The sequence below is a fragment of the Monodelphis domestica genome, chromosome 6 (genome assembly GCF_027887165.1).
Source record: "Monodelphis domestica isolate mMonDom1 chromosome 6, mMonDom1.pri, whole genome shotgun sequence".
NCBI lineage: Eukaryota > Metazoa > Chordata > Mammalia > Didelphimorphia > Didelphidae > Monodelphis > Monodelphis domestica.
Window position 1 is genome coordinate 149,250,103 of NC_077232.1, and position 20,433 is coordinate 149,270,535.

The 20,433-nt window shown below is 35.3% G+C and overlaps 2 protein-coding genes across 13 annotated transcripts in view; both read left to right on the forward strand.

The window, feature by feature from the left end:
• ADGRL3 (adhesion G protein-coupled receptor L3) overlaps positions 1–20,433 on the forward strand; it is a 982,472-nt gene that overhangs the window by 596,879 nt on the left and 365,160 nt on the right. For 6 of the 12 annotated variants that reach the window (XM_056802671.1, XM_056802667.1, XM_056802673.1 and 3 more), the window contains exon 6: positions 2,198–2,998. The exons of 2 other annotated variants lie outside the window; for them this stretch is intronic. In XM_056802671.1, coding sequence (XP_056658649.1) covers positions 2,198–2,998 — 801 coding nt within the window. Of the gene's footprint in view, positions 1–132; positions 148–2,197; positions 2,999–20,433 lie in introns of all 12 variants that reach the window. 4 more of the 12 variants (XM_056802666.1, XM_056802677.1, XM_056802672.1 and 1 more) reach the window with 1 other exon arrangement.
• LOC130455057 (PR domain zinc finger protein 14-like) lies at positions 12,355–16,450 on the forward strand. Its single transcript, XM_056802678.1, has one exon. It carries the CDS (start codon positions 12,370–12,372, stop codon positions 14,170–14,172), a length of 1,803 nt encoding a protein of 600 aa, XP_056658656.1. The 5' UTR covers positions 12,355–12,369; the 3' UTR covers positions 14,173–16,450.

Below are 20,433 nucleotides of genomic sequence, written 5' to 3' on the forward strand. Positions count from 1 at the left end.
TTACATATGAATGAAATGAATGAATATTTCCTTTAAATTTGAAAGAGGTAAAGATAAAGGTGCCTGGCCAATACAGTACCATTAATCTATTCTCTTTTCTTCTTTCTCTCTTTACTTCTCTCTCTCCAATAGAAGTGGAACAAAAAGGTAATTAAATACCTTTCATAAATTATATATTACTTATTTTAGGCTAAGTTATTTAACAGTTTAACATTTAGCTTAAATATTTTGTCATTAATTTTACCTATTTTATGAAAGCTTATTTAGTCCCTCTGCTGCTCAACTTCACCAAATAAATCAAGACTGAATGGTGCCAGTTTAATCCCAGTATCCTAAAAAAAATTAAAAAATTATTTTTTAAAATTTCCATTATTTGCTAGAAAAGTATTTGCTTTCTTTCTATAGTTGGTAATAGATAGTGATTGCCTTAGTATGTATATATATATATATGGATATATATGTATATATATATATCCATATATATATCTACAGTAGATTATCTGCCCCACCTTTTTGTGCTATATATCCTTTCTCTGTCCTTGGTTATTTATTGGTGGGAGTGGGAGAAGAGGACTCTTCTGAAACATAGTAAAATAGCTCCAGTCTATAACCAAAACCTTTTGGTTTACACATAATGAAGGCCTGGAATCCTAATAGAAATAATGTTTTAGGACATCACATTTATAATAGTAAGATTGAAAAATCATTATAAGTCTTTTTAATCAAATCAAATTTTAAAAAAATAACTCCCTGGTTAAATATGAATGGTAAAAACTATAAATCATACACAGGTAGTTCTAAGATTCACTTTGCCTTAGAAGAATTCAGTGGCCATTTTCTCCCCCTGACTCCCCTTTATTATTTCTGAAAAAATAATGGTTCTCTAGTAATGGATTTCCATTTGCAAACCTAACACCACTCTCTGCCTATCATCTCACATTTGTTTTCCCCTGTATATATGCTTATGCCTTCTGCTAATGAGCTTATCACTAATGCCTATATCAAGTTTGGGTCAAGGGGAGAATATAGCCTATAATATACTAAATTGTGGTTTGGCATCCAAATATGCTGAGATTACCTAATTTGCCCACCTGGTACAATTACCTATTTCACAAACATAATAAGATCACACAATTCTCTTTCAATACATTTCCTTCACACCAATTTTCAAGCAGTCTTGTAACAGGTAAATACACCTGGAGTGTCCTATGCTTCCTCCCACCTTTCATGCAACATATGCTACTGAGTCATACTAAAAGCTGAATGTCAGCTAATTGCTGGCTATATTCATTCTGAAGTTTGAGCAGCAAAAGACCATAGTAAATGGTACTGTTCTTTTATTCTCCTGTCATGTAACATTAGAAGGTACATGCTTTTAAATTAAAATACTACTATATTTAACAGGACATTTTTAACTGATTAAAATCTAGATCTTGGGTTCCTCTCAATGAACTTCCCACCTTTTCTTCTTTCCTTATTCCTTTCTGCCTTCCTTCTTTTCTTTCCTGCCTTCTCTTTCTCCTTCCAATACCCATCCATCACTCATTATTTAATTGTGTGGATTGCATGCTCTCTGTGCACTATATAGCAGCTTTGGGAATCCTTTTTTGCTATCTGAATTGGTGGTCTCTGCTCTAGGACTATACTTTTGCTTTAAGCATTTTTGTGAATCACTAAGGGATTGCCTGTTGGTTCTTAATAATACCTATTAAATTCATATCACTTGGGCTATAAGGATGGGTCTTTTAATTTAAGTTTATAGGAGATTCTTCAGCATCCTTTTTTTTTTTACAATTGCATGAAAATGTTACCAGGAATATATTTTTACCTAAATAACATGCTCTAGAGAAGACATGTGCCCATATACATATATACATACTCTAGATATATGTATGCACATTGAAACATTGAAATTACACATATGCAAAGAGAAATGATTCAAGTAAATATAGTTCCTGTACAAACTGACTTAAATGCAGTAAAAAAAAAGAAGTAAAATTATTTTGAAAAGCCAAAATCAATGAGGAAAAATATTTCCTGCTTCAGGAAGAACAGCAGAGAAACAAATCAGTTGTAACTCAAGTAGATTTTTGGTAGATGTCTCTAGTATTGAATTCCAAAAAGAGGAGGCATAAGAATACTTGCCAGAATAAAAAAATTAATTGTATTTATCATTTTTAACTTTTCTTTTTGACAGTTTTTCTTTGTCCTGGACTGCTCAAAGGCGTATACCAGAGTGAGCATTTGTTTGAGTCTGACCACCAGTCTGGGGCATGGTGCAAAGACCCCCTTCAGGCTTCAGACAAGATTTATTACATGCCCTGGACTCCTTACAGAACGGACACACTCACAGAGTACTCATCCAAGGATGATTTCATTGCTGGAAGGCCAACGACTACTTACAAGCTCCCTCATCGGGTAGATGGCACAGGATTTGTCGTCTATGATGGAGCTTTGTTCTTCAATAAGGAACGTACAAGAAATATAGTTAAGTTTGATTTGCGGACTAGGATAAAGAGTGGGGAAGCCATCATAGCTAATGCTAATTACCATGACACATCCCCTTACCGGTGGGGAGGCAAGTCTGACATAGACTTGGCAGTAGATGAGAATGGGTTATGGGTCATCTATGCAACAGAACAGAACAATGGTAAAATTGTCATTAGCCAATTAAACCCTTACACTTTAAGGATTGAAGGGACATGGGATACAGCGTATGATAAAAGGTCAGCTTCCAATGCATTTATGATATGTGGGATTTTGTATGTGGTCAAATCTGTATATGAAGATGATGACAATGAAGCTACAGGGAATAAGATAGACTACATTTACAATACGGACCAAAGTAAAGATAGTTTGGTGGATGTACCATTTCCCAACTCATACCAGTACATAGCTGCTGTGGATTACAACCCTCGGGACAATCTACTTTATGTATGGAATAATTATCATGTTGTGAAGTATTCTTTGGATTTTGGACCTCTGGACAGCAGATCAGGTGAGTTTGCCTTTGGTCATTACTTTCTTTATTCCAAAAATGCATATGGGGTACATTATTATAGCTCATCCAGGATTTGGTTTAGACTACCCTTCCAATTATGAAATATTAATTTTGACTGCTATCTGTGTGTAAAAATATGATGGTAAAAATCTAAGAATGACTTATAAAATCAGCATCTATCGTTTTTAAGCACCAAGAGAATGTGTTCTCTGCTATGGTTTTAGAATGGTTGAGCAGTTTATGTGATTTGATGTGGTCTCATTTTTTCTCCCACATTGTATATATAAAGGTACTTCTCTGTGGATAATCCATATCTATTTTATTGTATGCCTCTTGCAAATGGAAACTATTTTGTTTCAGAATAAATGTTCTAGTTCTGTCTTCCTATAAAGAATATTGGCCTAGAGACAAGTGTGGCTGAAAGGTTTGGTTTTTGACTTATTTGCTTTGTGACTATGGTCCAGTCACTAAATCTCTCTTCATTCCACTTTTTTCATCTATAAGATGGAAATTCTATATACTTTCAATCCCTACAGAATTGAGGAAAGCATTTTGTAAACCATAAAACACTATACAAAAATGAGCTATAATTATTACTGTCAATTTTTGTTTTGGTAACTATACTGAATACCCAGTGCAATCCCTTACATATAGAAAATGCTTAATAAATTATTAACTGAATAGAAATCTAGTTTTTTTTTTATCAAATCCCACTGAAGACCTCATGTTTTAGGTCTCAGTAAATATTACTATATTGAAAACTCTGTCAGGTTTAAAATAAAACCATTATATGTTCAAGTGCATATACCTCACAAGTGCAGACAATTGTAATTTGTTTTGTTCTTTGAAAAAGGAAAATGCAAATAAATATCAGCCCACAGAAACATCTGAGAAAGATCACACATTTCCATCCTATTATTATGAAGGTTTCATGACTCTTCTACCTTTGTATTTTGTACCACAGCATGATATCTTCTTTCCATTTCTGTTTTTTTTTAAGGTTGTCAACTTAAATTTCTTTCTCATTATTTCACCTTTTTATTCTCTCTCTTATTCATGTATGGTATATTGTTATTTGAAAAAGTGTCTACAGGGTTTATTGTAGAAGAGCATGGAGGTCATTGGCAAACTTTTTAAAAAGATGTATTAAAACAGTGAGGAGATATAAAGGAGAGAAGCAATGATGCTGACAAAATTTTCATTGGGACTAGGGGAACTTAGGGTCATAATTGCAATGAAGGTAGTTTCCACTTTATTATATGATTCAGGGGTATCTCTATATACCTCATAATTGTTTTCTTTCAATTTAAACTATTTACAAGGACAAGTCAACAACGCTATATAAGTGTAGGTAAATAAATATCTCCAACTCTCCTTAAAGTCTTTTAATACCTGTACAAAATAGAATAGTAACTCCATTTTGCCCATGTAGACTGTGCATATTTATGGTCCTAATCTTGTAGGTCTGCTGTATTTTAAAAGCCAATGATTTTCTGGCCAATCTAATGACTTAACTTGTCATAAAGTTAAGTAATTAGGCCAGTGACAACTCCTGGAAAAATAGCAATCATATTTCCTTTTAATTTGGATAAATGAAATAGTATTATTTCTCACTTCTACTAATTTGGTGGTGATCAAAATTTGTTTCTAAATTTTGGGTGTCATACCAAAGCAAGTTCTTCTTAATCAAGAAAACATAATCTTTGAAAATGATCTACTGTAGTAGTCTTGTTAGAATGATTCTATTTCCTCAGAAATTTTTAAAACCATTTCTAATGTATATCAACAGGCTGTACGTGCTATACATATATAAATATATCCACTTTGGCATGCAAATAGATACATACTCTAAATAAAATATCCTTGTGAATGTAAAAAATTTTTGAATATTTAGTTATATGATTTGAAATAAAAATAAAACAGCTTGAGTATAAGTAGTAATGACCATTTCCTTTTTAAAAGAGTTTTTATAATGAAAGACATTAAAAAATGATAAAAGTTCTACTTTTATACTCTTACTCATTTAACCTAAATGATTACATTTTCAGTTCAACAACAATAGAAACAACAGCAATGAAAACTGTGTCCATTTTTGCAAAGGCTGAGATTTCACCTAGATTAAATTTACAAGTACTTGCAAAAATATCCATTTTCAAAGATTAATGCCCTGATTAAAAAGCCAATAGTTTGATTAAGCTTTAGTGTAATTGAAAGGTAGAAGGAATACATTTAGAAGTAAATTTTCTGCATGGCATGTGGGATATTAGAATTTCAATTAACATTAATAGGAGTTTTGATATAATCTACTGAAATAGCTCTAAAATCTAGCCCTGTTCTTCCTAACAAATTGTATGGATGCCTTTCTAGGAATTTTCCCAAATTTTCCAAAGCTACTATCCTCCCTCTCTGATATTCTTCATATATACATATATATAATTTTTACACATCAAAATGTTATTGAACTTTTCTAAATTTTTAGATTCCAAAAGTTGTTGATATTCTTCATGGAAAAATGGATTCTTTCCATTTACTCATTACCTTTCTCACTAAAAATGGATGGGGATAACATGGTACTCAGGATTTTAGGTAAATGTTGGTAAATTATCGAGAACAAATAAAAAGTCCAGGAAAGAAATAATTCTAGCAACTAAAATGATGTAGAGACTCAAATCATTTATCCCTTAAAAGTGACTGGAATAATAACAAAAAATGGTATTTCCATTTAAGCTATATTTGTGTAACAATTACTTAAATAAAATAAAAAATATAAGGAAAATTTTAGGAATTTAATCTAGAACAAGCATTATTGAATTAAAATTATTCTTTTTACCAATGTGGAAATAGAAGGAACAGCAACTGATACAAGGACATCAACTAATTTATTGGCAGAATTAGCAATCATACCCATTGTTTCTAATTCCAATTCACTTCACATTCCACTGTGTCACCATGGACATTTACAAGGACATTTGCAAACTGATAGATACATATTAAAGTACAGAGACAATCATAAATAAGGGAATATAATGGACCACTGAAAACAAATGAAGCCTTAAATGAAGTTAAGACAAGTCTTTTATCTGACCATATACATGAAGAAGATATTTATGCTGAATTCCTTAGGAAAGAAAGGGAAATTTTTTTTCCTCTCCAAGACATGAGATAGAGAGGAGATAATATATACTGCTACTGATAATCTGTGTGGAGTGAAAGGAGTCTTTGAATCTTCTTTCTCAGTGAAATAAAATATAAAGTCTTCTGGTTTAAATATGATCGTTGAAGAATTTTAGGAAAGGGAAGAAAATGAAGAATTTTGAAATAGTTTTTTGGTTGATGAATCAGTAACAGTGTAGTAGAAATATTTTCTAGAAGCAAATATGGACATGGTGTATTGGGAAAATACCGTACTATGGTACCATAGAGAGACTATTACATTACACTCAGAGGTCCTGGATTGAATCTCAGTTTTGCCACTTAATATCTATATGACCTTGTGAAATCACCTAACTTCTCTGAATCTCAGTTAACTTATTGATAAAATGAGAGTACTGATTTAAATGACCTCCAAAGCAACATTTTCTTAACTCTAAATTATAATCCTATTGTAGAAGCAAATTTCCACCTTTCCTGGAAAGGTGTTTTTTTTATTTATACCTTCTGGGCAAAGTGGCTTTTTTTTGTTTCCCCATTTATCATTTTAGAAAATACAGAGATGTGGTTTGGGAAGTTTTGAGCTGAGGTTACAGGTATTGGCAATTTGTAGCAAGATTTCCTTCCCATCTCTGGTCATTTGCCCTTGTAAAAGAAGGTTGGATGGAGAGAACAAGTGATTTCAACTCAACAGTGGGGATAAAGAATGAGATATTTAGGAACATCAAGAAGGATCCTTGGGCTGGTATGAAAAGAGGGAAGAAAAGGCAGTGGCTGTAGTTAGAGAATCAGCTGATTTTGAGAATAAAGAGTTTGAGTGGAGGAAGGCAGTGCTTTTGTGGAAATGGCATCTGTTTCTGAGGGGGCAAATGGCAGGTGATTATAGAAACCAAAGAGGTTGTTATGAGTAAAGTGTTAAAGGAATGAGCAAAAATTTAACTATTAAATATAGAAGCTGGACATCCTGAAGAGCACCTAGCTATGCTGTGCAGTCAGTCATCCCAATATTGACAATCTGGGGGATTCTGCATGAAGATATGGGTTGTCATTTTGTTGTCAGTACCACACCTACTAGAAATGCCAGTAGAGAACAAACAAGAAAAAAGATAAAAAGCCAATTTTTGCTATATCCAACTTAGCTAAATTATGGGCTCACCCAAGAAAATTTCCATGATTTCATTCCTGGAAAAAGAATGCCCTAGTGGGCACAAGCTAACCTAGCAAATAAAATTACCCTTTCTACATTCTTTTAAATGCAAATGTGAAAACATTTTTTCTGTGGCTTTTACAAAATATCATTAGGGGAAAAAAGAATCAGTGCTCTTGTTATTACAACTTAGCATTTATATAGCTTTTTATATTTGTCATACTTTTTTTAATCCAGCTACATTCCACATATTAAGAAATATAGAAGGATAAGAAGGACTCAGCTTACAAATAGTTTGTGTTCTAAAAGTCTGTCAATAATTTAGTTGTGTGAAACTTAAAATGTTTTTTTCTATAGAAAAACAAGGTTTTAAGTTGTAAATAAATTAATAGGCTAGACTAGAAAAATCTACTTAACCCATGGTACAACTGAAATACTCTCTATTTTCAATGAAAGGAAAATTGAAATTAATACTGGTAAAATACAATTAATTAAATAGAAGTATTAAGTCCAGTAAGAAATGTTTTAGGATGTATATCCATTATTGGCACTTAAGGATGTGGGGGTAGTTCAAAACTTGCACAGTTTCTGAAGGCACACTTCTGTCAATAACTACTGATTTGTGGCAGTTATTTTTAAAATTAATACTTCTTTTTCCTTAAAACCTTTAGTTCCTTTTTGTTTGACGTACTAGTTAACCATATGTAGGGATACTTTAAGTCTTACAAATGGAATAAAGTATGAGTTTTTCTTGAGATAAATAATCAAGAGTTGGAAGGGAATTCAATGACTAGGAAATTTAAAGAAATGAAAAGGATGTATATTTGAGAAATAGATTGGCAAATTGAATTAAATGAGAAAAGAAAAGGAAGTAAGAAAAAGGTGATATGAGAAAGATGGCTCTGAGGTTGTTCACTCACTTCAGAACATTTCTCTTTCTGCCTAAGGCAAGGTTGGTGGGAAAGCCAATGGAAAAGCTGACTCAGGGCAGACACGGAGCAAAGCTGGTCAGTTGTTTCCATGTGATATTTGGAAAGTCAGCATTTATCACTTAAGGAATACCTATATAACATCTATAGAAATATGTAGGAAAGAAGTGAACAGAATTTCTAAAACTCTGTTCTAAAAAGAAATCTATATGGTAAAATTGATAGTATACTGGACTTGTATTTATAAAGACCCCAATTCAAACATTACTTCATACACTTACTGTGTTTTTCTATTCAAAGTTGCTTTTCCTCTGTGCCTCAGTTTTCTTATCTGTAAAAGCATAATAGCAATTACCTATTATTGATATAAGGATCAAATAAAATAACATATATATATAATGCTTTGAAAACCTTAAAGTGCTACATAAATATTAGATATTGTTAATATAATTATTCATTGAAACAAAGAAATCTGAGAACCTTTTGACTGTGAAACCATTAAAGGTAGAAAATGTCTAATATGATAGTGGACTATGGAATCCAAATGTACCTTTGGTATCTCCATTGCCTGTAGTCCTCTTTATCTCAGGCTGATCATATATCTAAATTCATTCAAGACTAAGATCAAATGCTGCCTCCTAGATTATGCCAAGTTTTTAATATGCCCCCACCTCTTAAAATGACTATTTTGTATTTACTTCTCAGTGTAACTGCTCTTTCTTTCTTTCCTTCTATTTGCCTCTCAATAGGATATATGTTCCTTGAGGGCAAGCATTATTTCATTTCTATCTTTGAATCCTCTAGCATGTGTTCTGGTGACTGTCATATTGTAGGTGATTAATTTAACTGAAGGGATTTCCCATAATGTCATATTCTGAATGTAAAGGGTTAGAAATATAGCATGACCTTGTTGTACAAATCAAAATTTCTAACAAGAATAGAACCATAGGGCATAATGATTGAAGATTGTGCCACCTCTTTGAACCTCAAGTTATCTCTTCTCTAAAATCAGAGGGTTGAACTAGATGACTGCTGAATTCCTTTCAATGAAACATGATCCATGATTCTTGTTTCTATAATTTTTCCACTCTAATTCAATCTTTGTTTCTGCCTAGAAATATGATTATGCCTCCCATTTCTTAAAAATATCTGCCCTACATATTAGCTCAAGCTACAATCCCCACTCTGGCTTCCCTTACAAACTAAGAATGTTCTCAAAGGAGCATTTGAAATTTGTAGCTTCTACCCCATCATTATTCTATATTTAAAATTGTACTTGTAATTCTGTACTGAAACTCTTAATTTGAGAGTCACTGATGACCTCCCGAGGTCACTAAGTCTATTGACCATTTTCATAGCTCCTATGTTATACATAGAATATTTGCTCCTTTTGATTACCTCTTTCATCTTGAAACTCTTTTCCTTTGTATCTCATAAAACTGCCTCATGATTCTCCTCATTTTTCTAATTCTTCTTACCCTTTCAATTACTTCTCTTCCTGTTCTTATAATCTGAATTTTCCCAGACTTGCAACCTAAGTTCTGAAATAAGAGTAAACTCACACCCTCAATGATTTTCCCCATGTTCATGACTTTAAGTATCACCTTTATGTGTAGTATTTTCTGTCTCCCACCATGAAATATCTTGTCTTTGAACTTATATATTTTTAAACCCTTACCTTCAATTTAAAAATCAATAATGTGTATTAGTTTCAAGGCAAAAGAGGAATAAGCACTGGGAAATGGGGATTAAGTGATTTGCCCTACATCACACGACTAGGAAGTGTTTGAGGCCACATTTGAACCCAGGACATCCAATTTCTTCATTTTCAGTTCACTGAACTACTTAATATTCCCCTTGGTCTTATATTTCTAATACCCTACTAACAAGTCTACATAAATATGCCTCAAACACCTAAAAGTAAATAATTATTAAATCAAATTCATTACCTTCCCAACCCATAAAGAACATGGACAAGATTTTTTTATTATGAGAGGGCATAGAAAGCAATCTGAATTTAAGGCATAAATGAATAAAATTTTCCATGAATGTAACATCCTTGAGGTTTTTTTTTTACTTGACCCTTTCTACTTCACATCCAGTTACAAAACAATTTGCTTTCCAATTAACATCACTCTAATTGATTTCCTCATTACCTTCTACCTAGATCATTTTTATAGTTTTCTCTCTGATCTCTATATTCTATTCCATCCTTTTAAATAAATCCATTCTGCATTGCAATGCCAAATTAATATTATTAAAACACCATTGTGTTAGCCTGGCTCTTGTGTCCATTACTTTCTAAATGAATTGCCTTAAGAAGCATTTGAATACCCACTTTATTGAGGTCATCTGTTGAAGACTAGACATTGATCTATGGAATATGTTGACTGAGTTTAACCAAATAGTTACTGAAGTCCTTTCCAACTCCTTGATATTACACTTTAGAAATTTTCAAATTCCTTAGATTGACATTTAAGATTTCATTACCTAGCTATATTCAGGATAAATAAGAAATATATAAGGCCATGAATGCTCCAGAATTTAGAGATATTAGGAAGAGATTGTTGTAAAAGACATGATTTTAATTGTATCTTTAATGAAGCCAGGAGAAACCAATAGGTAGAAATGAGGAAGGAGATCATGAAAGATTAAGTAGATCATTTTAATTACTTGAAATAGAAACAATCCTTCTCAATAAACAAAATCATTGTAGCTAAGATTAAAAAGATAATTATTGATTGGAGGTAAATCTCTGCATCACTTGTATCAAAGGGTTTAGTATCCAAGAAATGTAGGGAATTAACACATATGAGGTAGATCAAGAAGTAGCTAGTTGACCCAATGATCTGAGTTTTAATGTATCCTCAGACAATTTACTAGCTGTGTAACCCTAACCAAGTCACTCAACCACACATTGCAATAGTTTTGTTATTTATAAAATGAGAAAATGAGAATATAATAATAATAGTAACCTTCCAGGGAAGTTGTGAAAATCAAATGATATACTATTTGTAAAACATTTTTACAGATCATAGAAATTGCTATATAAATATTAGCATTATTAATGACAATCACCATAGATTCCAAAATAGATAATGGTGGGAAAATATATGAACAAGCTTAATAAAGAATTCATACTATTGATAAGCAAAAGAAAGATTGCTCTAAATCCCTAATAAGAGAAATGAATATTTAAAACAATTTTAAGCTCTCACTGTACACCATGAAAATTGATGATGACAAAAATGAAAACAGTCAAGGTTGAAGGGCTAGAACAAAGATGGGAAAATTTTTTAGGGAAACTCTGGATTGTTCTAAAAATTCTCAAAAGCAATTTGGATGTATGCCCCCCAAAATGATGAAAATGTTCATATCTCTTAACCTAAAGATTCCCAGGGTGGATTTAATAACTGTCAAATGATTTGTCTCCAATATGTGTAGCACCTCTTATAGCTCACCTGGATATGTGAATACCTATTTACTCTCTCAGCTGGACAGGCTATTTTACTCTAACTTTCTTTGACATTCTCAGGTCTAGATTCCTTCAGAAGGATGCACTGTGCAGTTATACTCCAATTTTCTCATAGACTTAAGGGCTTGGTTGAAGGGGAATGCATTCCATTCTTCACTAGTCCAGTTCTTGAATCACTGAATTTCTATCTGCACAAACCAGGCACTTACAGTAATGACACTTTTAAACCTTCAGTATAACAAGTTGCTTATGAATAAGGCAAAATTAGTAATATAACAAGTATTTATGAAGTAAATATGTGAATGATAAACTATAACATAATTCACTCATAAACCTGAATCACATTCTCCAAAGCACTCAATATCTATATAGTGGAGAGTGGGTATTCACATAAATCTGTCAGGCAAAGACATTAGAAAGGAAAATCCATGAGAAAGGAAAATTCACATCTCAGAGTATATTATAGCTAACAACAACAACTTTTGGTGCCATTGGTACATTCACAAACCTCAGCATCAAACTGCTTTCAGAGAGATTCTCAGAGCTCCCTGTACACATACTCTTCTGAACTCAAAATATGTATTTACAAGTTCTTTCAATTTAAAATTGACCTTAAAAAGATGCTGAGAGCCTTCCCATCTCTTAACCCTGTACCTTTGCCCTGGGAATGGCCCTATCTTTAACTAGTGAGCTGGGGCCTCAGGAGGTGTACACTGAGGAGAGCCTCTGGTGCAACGCTGCCCACGTGGCTGGCTACTACCCTCCTCTCCTGCCCCACGGCCAGTATGGGGATAACTTGGCCAGTTCTTCCCCGGGCAGCTCTCCCCCGGGTAGTTCCCCGGGTTTTTTTCATCCTCTCAAGTCTTTGGGGAGGCCATTGCTAAACTCTACTACGCTGCCTCACTTCGGTTTCAACGGGATGCCCACTTTTCTGAACAACGGTCCGGCCCTGCCTAGAGAACCTTTCTATAACTTGCCCCCAGGCTCTTTGCCCTTCTTTGGCAATGTGTCCCCAGAGGACAACCGTCCTTTCCCCAAGGAGGGGTTGCTTCCCGTGGACAGCAGCATCGTTGGCTCTGGCAGCGGCTGCGGCAGCGGCAGCAACGGCAACAGCAACAAAGATTGTTCGGACAGTGGCCACGGCCTCAGCCTCATCCTTCCTCTGGCCGAGACCTCGGTCCCCTGGCCAACCAAGCTCTTGTCACCCAAGATCTCTCCGCAGTGGTTTAGCGGCCCTGCGCCCAGCCGGTTCTTTTCCTACTCCCCTCGAAAGAAGCGCTATATAGATTCCGGCCCCAGCTCTCAGAGAACAGAGCTGGAGAACCCCCGGCAGTACGACTTCACCGAGGACGACTTGCGCCTAGTCTTGTACGGGGCTATCCGCTCCCAGCAGCTGCCGGCTAGACTGCACTGCGCTATCTCCGGGCTCCGGGTACCTCCAGACAGTTCAGGGGCAGAATCAGTGATTCAATCTCTGGATAAAGACTCCCTGAAGTTACCTGAAGGTCTGTGCATACTGAAGACCATGTGTGGTGACATCCCTCAGTTCGGTGTATTCTGCAGCAGCCTGGTTCCTAAGGGGATTAGGTTTGGGCCCTTTCTGGGTAAAGTGGTCAACGCCAGTGAGATCAAGACCTACGGAGACAATTCCCTGATGTGGGAGATCTTTGAAGATGGTCATTTGAGTCACTTCATAGATGGAAAAGGAGCCAGTGGGAATTGGATGTCTTTAGTCAACTGTGCCCGTTTCCCGGAGGAACAGAACCTGTCCGCGGTCCAGTGTCAAGGCCAAATATCTTATGAGAGCTGCAAAGAAATCCTGCCCAACCAGGAGCTGCTGGTGTGGTACGGAGACTGCTACCAACAGTTCCTGGGTATCCCTGTGAGTTTGAAAGTCCTGGACAAAGGGAAGCAGCCACTGGAGCCCCCCGAAGAATCAGGAGAAAGTCACAAGTGTGAAAGGTGTGGCAAAGTATTCGCCTACAAATATTACAGAGACAAACACCTCAAATACACTCGCTGTGTGGACCAAGGAGACCGGAAATTCCCCTGCAACCTCTGCAGTCGATCCTTTGAGAAGCGGGACCGCCTTCGCATCCACATCCTACACGTCCATGAAAAGCACAGACCTCACAAGTGCTCCATGTGTGGAAAGAGCTTCTCACAGTCCTCCAGCCTCAATAAGCACATGAGGGTCCACTCCGGAGAAAGGCCTTACAAGTGTGTCTACTGTAACAAGGCTTTCACTGCCTCCAGCATTCTTCGAACTCACATCAGGCAGCACTCTGGAGAGAAACCCTTCAAGTGCAAGTACTGTGGCAAAGCTTTTGCCTCCCATGCTGCCCACGACAGCCACGTCCGTCGCTCCCACAACAAGGAAGGTGGAGGCTGTTCCTGTGGGATCTGTGGAAAAATTTTCTCTGAGCAAGAGAAATTCCGCTGCCACATGAAGTTTCATGGTGTCCTCTAGAACCTGGAGAGGGGCATCAGCTTCTTCTAGCCCATGAACTCAGTTTCCCTTCTGTGCTGGTTCCCACAATTTCTTCAGTGATTTATCTGGGGTTGTCAAAGGTCTAGAAATGCAGTAGGGTGCGAGTACCAGGGGGTGGGGGGCTGCTTGTTTTTAGCATGGACCTACTATGCCGTACTTGCATAGCAGAGGCATAGAGTTATTTATATTGTCATTAACAAAGGCACTCGAGGTGTCAAATCATCTTTTGAAGATGTTTATATTGTAATCAGCAAAGTAAGGAGGCCTTTTCTAAAATATTTGCTTTTGGACCCCCAAAATGAAATTGCCCAGCTGTCTTATTTTCCTGTTCTACTTAGAAGGAAGTCTGTTCAAACTCAGAATTTGCAAATTCACTTAGGATCGAATATGGAATTAACAACTAGTATAACTAGTTCTGTAATTGATATCTATCATTCCAAAGTGAGCTTAAGGCCCCATGCTCATTAGAATTCATTTAGTGGTTGTGCTTAGGTGTTTTTCACAAGTGCAAGTAGATTATTCCTAATTTATTTGGAGAAAGAGAGCCGAATGAAGAAAATTTATCTGTCTAACACACATCCATCAACCATTTGAGGGAAAAATGATGACAGAATAAAGAAAGCCCAAAAGATGATACTCAAGCTTCTTACTCAGTTCTGCTTTTAAAACAAATTCACTCGTGATGAATAATAGATAAGTGAGTATCTCCTATTCTGCCGAGCTTCTGGTTCATCCTAGGGCACAGAACTATGGGAAAAGCATTTATAGCTGAAAGAAAGCACTTTGAAACAAAAAAGAATGGTAGAAGAGTCACTTAGTCTTGGAGGGCCATAGCAAACTCTCTTTACCATATTAAACTGAAATGGGGAGGTCCACCTTGGGAAAAGGATGCTTTACTGCATATACCCCACCAGATCTACACTTCTTCAAAGATAAAGAATGCTGGACAACTGCAAGGTATCGGGTAGCTTAAAACACTAATGAGTGTTTTAAATTTTGTCTACATTTTTACCTGTGACTTGGGTGAGGGTTTTAGGCGATGGTAGATTTCAAATGCACTGACACAAAGCTGGGAGGGATTGTTATTATTTTGACTTGGGGATTCCAGAAGAAGAGGAGATGTAATAAGGACACACACATGGGTTAAAAGAAGACTGAATTCCACAAGGACTTATTGAATAGCCTGTGTTGCTATGGTGCTTTAAGATTACCAAGCTTTTCATAAGAGCAAAACAAATGGCAGTTTATTTCTGTTTTGAGAATCCATGATTGGTGTGGTTCCTCCCTCCACTGACAGGTGCTAACCCTTGTCCTAAACTCAGTTTCTGTGGTTCGAAAGAATTCATTATTTGGAGGCTGGCATTCTGACAGAGCCTTTCCCTATTGAGCTAGGCTAGACCATTAACCTTCCAAACATTTTCATGCTTTGGAGAAGCCAAGGGACACATAATCTCTCCTACTATTCTCTAAGTTGGTTGGATGGTATCTGCAGAATTGTGTACATACAGTTTCTTAGGTCATCTTTTAGGAAAAGACAGGAAAGAGCACATTCAGATAAAGAAGAGGGGATAGAGGGATGGTATGGGTGGGGGAATGATTTAAAATCATGCCAATTAAAAAATTGGTTGAAAAATTTTGATATTTAATTATCCTAAAGAAGAGATCACTTTGGGATTGGCAGTACTCTTTCATTCAAATATATGAAGAAAGGTCTTTAGTTTTTACTCCAAAAGAACAATTCATGGAAACCCCAAAGAACATTTCAAATCAGTGTGAGGAAAATCTTCCTAATTGAACTTTCTGAAAAGTGTAATGGGCTGTTTCATCAAGTAGCAAATTCCCTGTCACTGATGGATGACCGTTTATTTTCAGAGATGTTACAATGAGGATTCTCATATTGGACTAGATGGTCTCTGAGGTACTTTCCAGCTTGGAAATTCAATGACAAAAAATTTCCTTCCTTAATTCTCAGAGAAGCATGAATAGCTGGTCACTGACAATAGGCATCACATATAAATACACTTAAACCACATTTTCCAGCTGGTACTTCTTGCCTTTCCTATACAGTTAGGAGGACACTCTACCAGGTGCAAATATTGAGGCAAATTAAGGTACTATCTACATTAGAAGGCTCCCTTCAGAAAATCTGTAGACTTTTTATATTTGTGTGTGGGGGGAACGTGATTTCATTTACATGTTTCACCTCTATTTGTGTAGCCCCCAACCTAGTCAAGTTTTCTGTTATAATAAATTTGGTCTCGTGTTCATTCTGAAAAAAAAAAAGATGCTGAGAAAGTAATGGTTCTTTATTACAGTTCTCTATTAGTGAGAAAACTTTAAAGCTCATCAGATTGTCTTTCTCTGGGTTCTACAGATAAGTTCAATGAGTGATTCACTCACCAGAATACTGCATCAGAACAGAGATCAGGACAAACAGCTTAGATTGAGGCTCAGGATAAGGCAAATTGTCTAGTCACCTCTTTTGATATAGCAAAGAGATTTAATACTTGGCTCCCTTTCTATCTTTCTTTCTCAAATTGGAAGGGGAGAGAATGTCAACAGTCACTTCTGAGAATGACATTTCTTGAGCTCTAGGAGGTACAGAAAAATTAATATGGGGGCAAGGGGCAGAGAAACTTGTATAATGATGCTGATCATCTCTAACCAATCAGCTGAATTCTATCAGATAACTGCTACTCTGACTGGTTTTCATTCATAAGAGTCCTGAGTTGCTTTTTAATTTTTTTGACACTTCAACCCATGATGTTTCTTTCATCTGTCAGGATTGTCAAATTTTTCAACCTACCACACCCAGCATCAGCCTTTGTGCCCCATAACTATACTTTTTCAGTGGCTTAAGTCATGGCTTTCTAGATCTTAATGATTCTCCCTTAACTAGAATGGTCACAATTTGCTAAATTTCATCTATGAAATTGACAAGTCCTTTTTAAAACACAACTTAATCTCCAAATAGTAATAATTTTGCTTTTCGTAGTGTTACAATTTTTATCTCAAATTCTCAAAATGCAGATTTGATGAGAGAACATATTTTCCAAAGCTCTACCTTCTCAACAAATCCCTCTAACATTTTCCCCTTGAAAAATGTATTTGATAGGTTACTTGGGAAAACCCTAATTTGGGAATTGAAAATTGAAAATGATCAAGATGTTCTTCCAGTTCTTTGGTATTAAACTCCATCTTTTCCTTTCTGTTCTTCTTGCATCCTATCCTAAAACTCCTTGTCATAACAGAGATTGATGGATATTAAAACAAAATGTACTCTTTTGTCTAATTTAAGCTTTCTTACTTATACAAGACTTGCATTTTGGGAAAAGAGCTGAAATGAGAGTTGTCTTATATTCCTTTGTTGTCTCTGCCACTTGTGCGAAATTAAAGTTAAATAATCTAACTGGGCCTCAATTTCCGTATCTCAGAAATGAGATTGTCTTAGATTATCTCTGAGATTCTATCCACTCAACCTATGATAATGGAAATTGAAAGGCATTACAAAATGAGAACTTTAGAGAGAATATGAATGTGTTCATGATATTTTGTAATGGAAAATAAATAACCTCAATTTTTTTATTAGTGAGTTTTGGGTACCTCTATTTCAGCTTATTTCAGGTAGCAAGCTAGATGTTCTAATGGCTAGAATGTTAGAAATAGAATCAAGAAGAATTGATTTCAAATCTAGTCTCAAACATTTATTATAATGCTTTATGCCTCAGTTTCCTATTCTGTAAAATGAGATAAGTAATAGCATCTGACTACAACTTGATTTGAGAATATTTATAAAGCATTTTCCAAACATTATGGCATTATACAGCTATTGTTATTAGAATATTATTCCCCTTTGAATAAAGAGGATAAAGCCCTTCAAATTATAGATATGACACTTGTTCCACAACTGTATTAACAATGGAAGAAGGGGGCATCTGGGTAGCTCAGTGGATTGAGAACCAGACCTAGAGATGGGAGGTCCTAGTTTCAAATCTGACCTCAGACACTTCTCAATACACAGTATTGACTCCCAGACAGAAGGTAAGGGTTTAAAAAAAAAAAACAATGGAAGAAGACTGAAGAACAAGCTATAAATTACTGGCTAAATATGTCAACTCAAGCATTTATTTCAAATCAGCAAGTCAAGAAGCATTTACTAAGTGCCTACTATTTGTGCTCTAGGAATACAAACAAAAGCAAAAAAACTGACTGTATTCTCAAAGGACCCACTAAAGGGACAGATAGTAGCAAACAACTGTATACAAACTCTCTGTTTCTGTCTCTCTCTGTCTCTGTGTGTTTATATCTCTTTACACAAACACACATATGCATATATGCACATACTCTGTGTGTATACATCTGTATGCATATATGCATATATATATGAAAAAGTAAGGCATTAGCATTAATGAGAGGTAGTAAAAGACGTCTCATAAAAAGTGATATTTTAGCTGAGATTTAATGGAATCCAGGGAAAACTAGGAGTCAGAGGGGGGAAAAAGTGGCCATTAGGCATCTCTTCAATATGAAAGTCATGTTCTTATAGAGAGCTTTCAGTTTTAGAACTGGTTCTGATTTTTTTCTCATTGAATTTCTTTACTGGCATCTCGAATAACCCAAAGAACTTCACCACCTCATCCCTAATTTGCTGGCCTATTTTAAAATAAGGGATTTTCATTGATGGTGTGTTATATTTGCATAAAAAAGAGATTCATGTGAACTTATCTACCTCACAAGTTATGCTAAAGATGAACTAAATAGCATATGTCAGTATACCAAAGGTCTGTGATTTGATATATGTGTATATATTAGTTGTTTATATCTCTTGCTCTTGTTTTAATGATCAAACTATTTGAACTATTTGATCTTTAGAAAATTTGTTTTGTGATGTTTATGCTTTGCATTTTTCAAATAGATCAGTATGCCCTGCCTTTTTGATAGAATGCTTTGATAGCTATCCAGATGGTACTGCTAAGTTTTCTGAGCATTTTTCTTTCTTTATCAAAAATAGTATCTAACTTTTTTTAAACCCAAACTTTCTCAGTGAGGTACCCAAAGGACTGAGTTTCCTCATCTATAAAATGAGGGTAGAAATAATGATTTTCAATGTTCATTTGAGGTCTAACATAATGGTATGCTCTGAAATAAAATTCTTTGGTCTTCCTTAACAGAAAGTGAACAAAGCCAAATCAGGGTGGCAAAGGGATTGGATAGAAATATTTAAAACTTACAGAGGACATGTAGCATGGAATGTCCAAAAATGAATGATTCTAATAGATTTAAGGAGGTTGAGCTTAAGGGTGAATGCCTGAACTAACAAAAGTGAAGCAAAGAAGTGTCACCATTGGCATATATGTACTCTGTAACCAGCAACCAGTGACTTGAAATTCATTAATGTAGTTTGTGTGAATTGTATTCATTCATATCAGCAGAGATTTTTTAAAGCACGGTTTAACAATGCAGATAACATGAACCCACTGTCCTTATAGTATGCTAATTAAGTGTATTTGTGTCTCCAGCAAAAGATGAGGCTATGTAGTGATGAATAAGAACTTTAAACACACATGACATCTCGTTAAAATGTAATTTTCACATCATAAATCTGAGCCTTTTTCTTTGACAGTTGAGTAATGTGAATGTTGGGTTGAGATTCTTGAACATTTTGAAACCATCACATGTCTAATAGGTAACTGAAACTGTTTCCTGTATTGTTTAGTTTAATATGGTGCATTCTGTCTAGAAAATAAATCAAAAAAGCAATGGAATCTTAAATCAAACAGGATATGAGTTATGATAGCCTTCCAGTTGCTCTAAGATAGCACTATCTCTGTGACGTTTAATTTAGGTCCCACCTGAGAAGCTGAATTTAACTTCTCAAAGAGGAGTCATATTTTCAAGCTCTCTGTTGCTAATTTCAATCCATTCTTTGCTTTTATCCTTCAACTATTTCCTTTGCTCTACAACAATCTCTTCTTTTCCTCCCCTCTTCATTCTGTATAGTGACAGCTGCTGGCTCTGGACTTTGCTGCTAGAGATTGTACAGGGCACCCAGCCAATTGTTGCAGTAGCTATTACACCACAATTTAGTAGGAACTAGATCTTGGCTTCTATTTATTTTCACCTTTCATATATATATATATATATATTTTTTTTTTTATAATTGAGCATCATTAAGTCTTCAAATTGACCTCTCTGTTTGTTTTTCAGCCAGGTCAGGCAAGATTTAAAGTGTTAAAAAGA

Excerpts from the sequence above, each read along its gene's own strand:
- LOC130455057 (XM_056802678.1), top strand. The coding sequence starts at position 12,370 with ATGGCCCTATCTTTAACTAGTGAGCTGGGGCCTCAGGAGGTGTACACT.